Genomic DNA, 9,411 nt, shown 5'->3' with positions numbered 1-9,411 from the left:
GTATCATGGAATGCCAGTTTAATAAAACAAAGTATTCTTGCATTGAGGGAGTACTTGAGTTGAAGCCCAATGTCCATCTGTTACCTTAATACTAAACCTCTAAATATATGCACATAAATCTATTTCTTCATCCTTGTATATAAATATATTTATATGTACATGCCTTTATTTAAACCTCTATAAATGCCCTTTGCCGCCTAGCTCTTTCCTCTCTCTTTTTACTTTCCTCTTGTCCCTCTTATCATGCTCAACCTTCATTTGGCCACCATCATTTTCAAAGCATTTTCTTCTTTTTTTAAAAAAATTATTAGGGCTCATACAATTCTTATCACAATCCATACATACATACATCAGTTCTGTAAAGCACATGTGTATATTCATTACTTAACATGTAACCCAAGTGTCTGAACTCCTAATTAATTGTAAATAGCCAAGTTAGACAATGTTGCTCTTGCCTAGAAAATGAAATTCTTTTTATAAGCCAGTTTGTTTCTTCTGGCATCGAAAGAATGTACAATCTAGTTTGTATTTTAGAAAGATTTTAACTCCTCATCAGAGCGAGAAACTGAAGAGTTGTTGGGGATAAGTGTGAGGCTGGAGAGCCCTGTCCTAGACTTACCCTTAAACAGCAACAAAATAAACCAATCCCACTGCCATCGTGTTGGTGCCAACTCCGTGACCGAGTAGAACTGCCCCTTTGGGTTTCTGAGACTGTAGATCTTATAAGTGGATGAAAGAGTTTGAACTGCTGACCTTACAGTTAGCAGCCCATCTTGTAACTCACTAGGCCCCAAATTCTCCTGATGGCCTTAAAGAAGTAGAAAAAAAAGACTACACACTTGCGGATGACTCTCCCCCACATACTCCCAGCTTGGGATGCCATGGCTTTCCAGTGTTTTAACTTTTGCAAAAGGTGAATGTGTTAGTCTTGCTTTGTTCAGCGAAGGAGCACAGTTTTGCTGGCTTTAAGTCAGACCTGTGTCTGAATGTTGACCCTGCCACCTATTTCCTTGGGGACCCTGGGATTGGTTCAGCCACCTCTGAAAACCCAAACCCGCCGCCACCTAGTCAGTCCTGACTTTCAGCAACCCTACCTTTGTCGAGTTTCTGAGAACAGAACTCTTGGTGGGAACAGCCTCCTCTCTGTGCCACAGCTCTTCTGGATGGAAAATGGTTTCTCTCCAGTACCTGTTTTATCAGGTTGATGGGAAGAGTATTGGAAAAGTACAATATTTAAGGGCGCTCTTAGGGGGACTAGGAACTCTGGTTGTGTGTAGTGAGTTATGTGTTGGGCTGCTAGCTATAAAGTCAGTATTTGGAAGCCACCAGCCACTCTGGGGGAGAAAGATAGGCATTCTACTCTTGTCAAGAGTACAGTCTAGGAAACAGACCAGGCAGATCTACCCTGTTCTGTAGGGTAGCTGTGACCAGAGGTTTCGGGCAGAGCTGGAGCAGTCAACTCTGTGACCAGTTTTTTACTTGCCTCTGTATCACAGGCCCTCTCAATCCCTGGCACTTAGCAGCAGTGCACAGGGTTATTGGTTCTCACTCATCTGAAGCCCTAGCAACTCTGACGTACTTAAGCAGGTGGCTGCTTTTTGGGCAAGGTTAATTCCTCTTCCATTCTCCTATAGTCATTGACTCTGTACCTCGTGTGCTTAATTTGCCACAATGTCTTCTGACACCTGGCTGTGTCCTCCTCAGACCTATTGTGTGTGGTCTGTATGTCCAGATAGCATTACCAACAGGTTGCATGCAGGCTACTCGGTTTGGCAACACACTTCGTTTGCCTTATTGGTAAAATGGGAACCCTGTCACATTTTATAAGGTTATCGGCACATTGATGTTTGGCTACAAGAATAAATCTATGAGTAAAGGGCTGTGCAGATTGTGTTCGTCGTTGTTGTCCAGGCTCTGAGTTGTATTCTGAAACCAAACCAGGTGTCTGGGGGGGAGGACCACCAGTGCTCACAAAGCTAGTGGGAGCACACGCTGGTCTGTGAGGCCAGTTCTGAGAGCCAAACACCCTGCCTGCATGGGATATCAGTAATAGTGTGTTGTGAACATTTGTAAATATCATCTTTGAAATAATCTGGCTTTCAGGCCCCTACTGGCATTGTCAAATAGGCAACAAGGAGTGATTGGGGCGCTTTCAGGGTTGGGGTGCTCAACTGAAAGCTCCTCAAGAGTCTGTCAAAGGCCATTCACTGGTGGGAACCTGCCCCACATCCTGACCTTTTGTGGCATCTCTTGTCCTAGACTTGGGCAATTGGACCAGGAAGAATTGCCACCTTCTGAAATTACATGAAGGAATTGCCTCATGGGAAAATTTCAAGGATGAGTTTTAAAATGTAGCTTAATGTACAACTCTTACTTTCCCTATATAGAATTTGCCTGTAGAACTGAATATATTCTTTCACATAAAATTAAAATGCCATTTTATCCAAGTAACAAAGTTTTAGACACTTTGAGCTGAGAAACGGTCAACCTGAGTTTGTTTTCAGCCCTAAAGGTAATCCCTGAGCCATTTCATGTTCGATTTGAGGACAGACATGCCAAGGAGCATGTCTAATGGCTGTCTAACTGGTGGCCTAATTGGTTGCTACTTGTTGGGCTGCGAACTGCAAAGTCAGCACTTCGAGCCCCTCAGCAGTTCTGTGGGAGAAAGATGAGCCTTTGTGCTCTGTAAAGAGTGACAGCCTTGGAAATCCCAGGGAGCCGGCTATTCTGCCCTGCAGGGTTGTCTGAATCAGAATCCATTTGGTAGCAGTGGGCTATTTTTTGGTGGGAGGTCAGCTCTTTCATTTCAGTGCTTTAGGGTTTATGAGTTTTGACCTGAAAAATCTTGGTGGTCCTTTTCTCAGGAGTCAGTCTGATTCTGGTGCCAGTAACAGTATATTATCAGATCACCTCAGATCCCTTGTTGCATGCACCCACCCCACCCCACAATTTGTTGATAACCTGGCCCAGGAGTGGGCTCTGTTTGTCATTGGTTAACCTTTTACTGTTTACTTTCATGGAATTGAAATTCCAAAGTTTAACTCAGTAGGATGCCCTTTCTTAAAGGTAAGTTTAGACTTTACAACTGGACAGCCTTTTGACAACACAAGTACAGGGGCTGTGGGAAAGTTGGTAGGAAAATCCATTATCTTAAAATTTTTCCCCAAATGTTTTGAGGGCCCCTCACCTAAGCATCTCTTCCCTTGAATCTCCCTATTAGATCTAGGTACTCCTCTTAAATCTTAGAATCACCCACAAGTGGCAGGTAATGCGCAGGCTGAAAAGCACAGGTGTTGGGCATATTATTAAGGTGACTGGCGAATGCAGGCCAGAATAACTAGCGTGATTTACAATCATTTGAATAACTTCACAGCCCTTGACATACAGCAGGCATTTAATAGCAGGAAGTGGGCAGGTGAGAAATACTTGCCCTGTGTAATAATACTGCTCTTTACTTTTCAAAACAAGAGCAGCAGTCTCATGTCATTTCCTTGTAACCCCACTGTTTAAAGTCTGGGTATTTATTTGATGGTGGTGTTTGAAGCTTCTTGGTGGATTCTGAAATAGGCTGGCCTACTATTTAATTCCTTAGTTAGTTCGAACCAGGAAACCCTTGGAAAGTCTGGCTTCTGGTTTTTGTGCCCACCAAATTCGAATTTTTTGCAAGAAGGTGACTTTGTCGGGTAAGCATTGGGCTGGTAAACAAATGCAAGGCTGGCATTTCATACCCACCTCTTCGCTGCACAACTTGGGGCTATCTGCTCCCACAAAGACATACTATCTCAGAAACCTTTTCGAGAGCATAGTCTGCAGATCGACTCAGTGGTAGTGGTTTTCATAAGCGGACATTCCCCTTTAAAAGGAGCCCCGGCGGTGCACTGGGGTAAGGAGTCATTTGCTAACTGCAACTACTTAAAGCTAAGTCGTCCTTTTATAAGGGTTTGAGGGTGCAGCTCAAGTCTGCCAGCCACCACTCCATGTAAGAAAGGGTTGCTCTGAGTCAGTGCAGCTTAGAGTGGCTGGTTTTCACCAGTGACATTTATTGGATGTGCTTTTTAATAGCAAAAAGTCACTTAAAGCTAGATTGCTGGAAATTTGTGGCTGACATGTGGACAACTGGTTTTAAGGTGATCTTTAACTCAAAATGTTATCTTGTTACTACAGTATTTTTCTCCTTCTGTTTATTCAAATGAACAATAGTTACTATATATTTGAGCTCTTGTTTTGAGAGAGGACCGTGTTTGAAATAGATTTTCTCACCAAATCCTCTAAATAATGAGGTCACTTCTCTTTCCCCCGTTCTTTTGAACAGGTGTACTCTACACAAGTACCTAAACAAGATCATATGCAGTCTCCAGAAAACTCAAGGGGGTGGTGGTGGGAATGACCCATTATCTTTAAATTCTTGTGTTTCCACGAACTTTCTGAAGCCCCATAGAACCTGTGGATGGCCAAGTGGGATTCCAGCTCAGGAGTCGGGCAGTATTTAGGATTCCTAAGAGCAGCAAAAGCTATTTTAATTTTATTTCCAAATTCCAGACACATACCCTCCCAGTCTTTATTCTCAGTTGGTCATCAGTACTTGCCTATTTCACAAATTCTTCCTTCTGCCTTCGGTGTATTGATAATACACAGTCTTTTTATGTTTTTAAGAGACATAACCCTAACCTTAAAAGATCAAGAGGTTTATGTGGGTTTTCCCCAAAATTTCTTAGGGGAGGGGATCTTTCCATATCACCACTGGATTTCACAGTCGTTTCTCTCAATGCTGCTTGCAGAGTGGGCTTTCCTTTTTTCTACGATTGGCAGTAACTACTAATGAATGGTGGCAAGCATTTGTAACAGAAGAAAAGAAACTACAGACTTTTACTAAAACAGTGTGTGTGCTATCCTAGCCCCTTCTCCCCCCAACCTCACACTCCATAATTTTCCTGCATGTGCTAATGACTTAGCTATGTTGCTGAGGGTGAAGGTGGTGCTGTTGTAATCCTTTTCTGCTGACCTGGTTCGACATGTAATTAAAAAGAAAACTTGAGTTACTGTTCGTCCATGTGATCTCTGAAAACAACATGCAGCACCGTGTTCAGCTGTGCCTGTTCGTTCAGCTCCAGCTCTTGTGCTGTTGTTGGCCATTCCTTATTTTCCTTCCCATTAAACAGACGTAAATAATTCTACCTGGAAGTTGGAGGCTTAAAAATACTTGGGTAAGAGTTGGTTTACACACGCTGTAAATAGTTCTCAGATAGTAATATTGACTTGCGTTATCAGTTAAATTACTCTTTTTTTTTTTTTGCGTTTTATCTGTACAGTAAATTTGCAGGGAAATACAAAGCGTTTGGATTGACTAGTGGTCCTGTTTTCTTTTTTGCTAACAACTCAGATAGGTGAGATACTGGTTTTACAGAACAGATCAATGAAATTCAGAGCTGAGGTTTCATGTCCAGGGTCACATGGCCACCAGAGCAGATGGGGAAATCTGGGATACCTGGGAGTGTTGCTCAGTTGTGGACTTAGGCTGCATTTTCCCCTCTCTCTCCATTAAAATGCTCCTGTTGGTTTGGTTATTCACAGCACTCCAGGGAAATAGGCATGGCTTTATGGGTGGGGAACCGGAGGCTTCCAGCTGGGATTTGTGCAATGGTGAATGTCTCCAAAACCTTCCCAGGATTTGCATCCTGGTCTATGAATTTATAAGCTGCAGTGCCCCTGTTTTAGGCACAGCTGTGGATGTGAGGAAACAAAGACATATTTTAGCCGGCACCCTGTTTTTCTTGTACAGAGAATGTCCTGGCAATTTTGTGAAAAGTCTTTAAGTTTTATGTTCTGGTTTTTGATTCACATGCCTTGAGTTGAGTATGTTTTCCTGATAGTTTTTAAACACATTAATCAAGTAGTCTTTACAAGGCATTATGATTTCTAACTGGTTCATTTCTACTGGGGACCCTGTTGGAGAATTTGCCGCCCCACCTGGGATACACTGAATCACACCACCATTGTAGCAAGGTTTTTTAACATGAGGATCACCTGGGGATCGTGCTAAACTGTAGATTCCGAAACCCACAGGGACAGTTGTGCCCTGCTGTATAGGGTTGCAGTGAGTCAGAGTTGACTTGATGGCAGTGAATTTGGTTTGAGGCAGAATGGACCCACTCAGAGGCTGCTATCAAATCACATCATTTGCATAAACCTTCAACTCCGTTATTTCGACAGCCCATCATCTCCCATGGCCCTTAATTTTCTAGGTATCATTCCACAAACATCTAATAAGTTTTGTTTCCTCTGTTTTCTTGCAGTGAATGGTAGTGTCTAGAAAGGGTATGTCCCTTCAAGAGAGAGGTGCCAATGTCCAACCGGCCTAATAACAATCCAGGGGGGTCACTGCGACGTTCACAGAGGAACACTGCCGGGGCCCAACTACAGGACGACGCCATAGGAGGAAGGTAAGGCCGTGACAAGGGTGGGAACATGATTATAGGGCCACAGTTTTGAAGGGCTCACTGAGCAGGGCAACCTCCCCCACCCACCAATTTTTGAGTGGAGTAACAAAACAGAGTTCAAAGGGAATCCTAAATCACCCCCTCATCAGCTCCTTCTCCACCGTGCACATGGTCACGCAGGTTGATTGCAGGAGGTGTGTCATGCACGGCCTACAAGAACTCCAGCCTCTGTGTCACTCCTTGTGCCGGTTAAGTCGCAGGGATACTGTGTTGACCAGGAGTTTCATTTGTGTTTAGAAATTGAGTTTTGACACCCTGGCATTTGAGTTTTTAAACCAAATTTGTTGACAACTTACAGATAAGGGGGAGCGGGCAGGCTGACGTTGGTGCATCAACAAGTTCGTCATTTTCTTGGGGATCCAGTGTTGAGCTGGAGGCTTTAAGAGGAATGTTGTATGTAGCTAGTGTGAGGAGTCAGATGCTTTCCCTTGAATGTAGATTTGAGGCCTGGCGGGCCTGGACTGTCTAGCTTCCAGATGTACAAGGTTCTCTGGCCTCTCCTTGCAAAGAAGGCCCAATTCTCTAATCTGGGGTCTAACATTGCGCACTCTTACCTTGTGTTAACCACTAAATCTCATTTATTATCTGGCACAACACATTGTCTGGTCAAGATATGAAAATCTTGAAAATGTCAGGTATGAAAAATGGAAACCATGAGAGTAGGTCGAGTGAGGCTGTTTTTGTGGTTAGGCATGTGGACACTAGAGTAGGACAGCTCTATATGTAGTTTCTGCCGCTGGCATTAACTAGCTTTGCATCTTTTGCTATGTCTTTCTAACCACCTCTGAGTCCACATGGGGGAGAGGGCCGCTTTCAGTGTTAAAGTTTGTGGTGCTCAGCTTCTGGCAGGTGTTCCCTGCCCCGAGTCCTCTTCTGCAACTCTTTTGCTCTTTCACGCTCATCTTAACCTTTTTTGGTTGTTTTTAACTTTTTGTTGTGAGTTAAATGGAAGTGTAACAGAGCAGCATCCCTTCATTCTACAATCGATACACATCTCCTTGCAACCCATCTGTAAATATGCAACCCTCAGTATACTGTTTCTTATCTTGCTTCCTCATCATTTCCTGTTTATTCCTTCTCTACCTTTCCTAAGTCTCTGAATTTTGATCTTGGGGAACGACGACGACTGCCCTTTTGAGTCTTCTAAGGCAGCTTATTCTAGGCAGCGGGGGTGGGAGGCCCAGAGTGACTAAGGGCCATAGTCTTGGGGGTTCCACCTGTCTCTATCTGACCATAAGCCTGGTCTCTTATAATTTTTTAGTTCTATTCTTTGGTTATTCTTGGGAGCAGCTAAACTCATTTATGTTGCTTTTATATTTTAGAGAATTGGGGAAATATAAAGAAAACTTAAAATTCCACATCTCTGTTAACATTGGTATATTCCTTCCTGGTCTTTTCTCCCCTTAACTGCGTATACATGATTATTTGTATACATGAGCCTGGGTGTGCACATGAGTAACATATACACTTGGGCCAGCTGAGATTTCTGTTAATTTGTGTTCTATTTGAACTCTTGTTTCATGTGGATCGACAAGCATTTATTTGCACAACCCATTGCTCATAAATCAAGAATGATGTTTCTTTAGCCCACTGCTTTTTCTATATATCAGTGCTATATGCAAAACCACTGCAATATTGGATCATTTATATTTTTTTAAAAATGAATGGAAACCAGTGGAAGCAGTTCGTGCTAATGATTAAGAAGCATTATTGGTTTGCAGAACTTTAACAGTGTGATGGACATGGAAAATGATTGGATTTGTAGGTGGCATAACTCATTTGCTTTAGGACAGTCAACTCAACGATGAAGGAAAAGCAAAATCATGTAAAATGTGTGTGACAGAACGGACCAGAACAGAAAAAGCAACGTGTAATGAAACATTTTACAGCTTTTAACTAACATCATCTTGCCTTTTGATAATGGAAAAGACCCCTGACACTGTTAACTACAAGGCTGGTAACCATCAGCAGCTACGAGGGAGAAAGCCGAGGCTGTCCCTGTAAAGATTTTCAACCTCAGAAACCCGGTATAGGTTGCTAGGAGTCAATTGACATGATGGCGGTGGGTTTTTTGATCACAGAACTATTGCAGCCTATTCACTTAAAAACAACAGAAATGCTGGGACCACAGGTGTCATTTTCCATGCCATTCAAAGGTGTTTGAAAACATGCCTCTGAAGTTGTCCTCAGTTGTATGGCTCTCACATAGTTTAGTAAGTATTTTCAGTAAATGGAACTTCTCTCTTTCTCTCTCTCTCTCTCTTTCGTGTGTGTGTAATAGATATGTGTGTGATAATTATGATCAGCACATAGATTTAGAATTTTAATCAGAAGTCATAGTTTGACTTGGAATGCCAATTAAAGGATTTTTGCTGGTCTGCATTTCACACTGCCTCATCACACCCCAGACTGACTTGGAAACCACTGTCTGAGTGCATGCCACCCTAGCAGTGATTGCATCTCTACGAAGTCTCTTAGGGTTTTCTGAGAGGGGTCCCACAACTGTTTTGCTCTGTTCTTCATCTGACTCTAAAATATTGTGCCTGTAGCTTTGTTTTCTAGAAACTGCCAACTTGTCAGGTCTTAGTGATACAGTGCTTCAAATAAAAAAGAAGAAAGCTATTACGGCAGCACTAGTGGCACTTAGTGTGCGAAAATTATTACAAACACTCTTGTTTATAATACTTTTTGCAACCTAGCAGACTCAAGGAACTATCATTGCCCTTAATCTCTACTTTATCATTGTTGAAACTTGCCTCACCTCTATAATGTTGAGCCAGGACTTGATTCCAGACCTGAATAGCACCTGCAGTTCTTTTCAGATTGTCTTTATATCATAAACCATTCACTTCCATTTGATGGGGGACTTTAGAGCAGGGCATGAAATACTTATAATTGCAGTTCCTATCTGTAC

General features: G+C 42.6%; 1 protein-coding gene across 17 annotated transcripts in view; it reads left to right on the top strand.

The window, feature by feature from the left end:
* Positions 1-9,411, top strand: part of TRIP12 (thyroid hormone receptor interactor 12) — a 114,925-nt gene that overhangs the window by 12,547 nt on the left and 92,967 nt on the right. For all 17 annotated transcript variants that reach the window (XM_045293928.1, XM_030887143.2, XM_045293920.1 and 14 more), the window contains exon 2: positions 6,294-6,440. In XM_045293928.1, coding sequence (XP_045149863.1) covers positions 6,343-6,440 — 98 coding nt within the window. In that variant the 5' untranslated portion in view covers positions 6,294-6,342. The remainder of the gene's footprint in view (positions 1-6,293; positions 6,441-9,411) is intronic.

The sequence above is a fragment of the Echinops telfairi genome, unplaced genomic scaffold (assembly GCF_000313985.2).
Source record: "Echinops telfairi isolate 266 unplaced genomic scaffold, ASM31398v2 ScPeMD7_3;HRSCAF=10, whole genome shotgun sequence".
Classification (NCBI taxonomy): Eukaryota; Metazoa; Chordata; class Mammalia; order Afrosoricida; family Tenrecidae; genus Echinops; species Echinops telfairi.
Note: the sequence above shows the minus strand (reverse complement) of the source record. Positions and strands in the feature narration are given on the sequence as shown.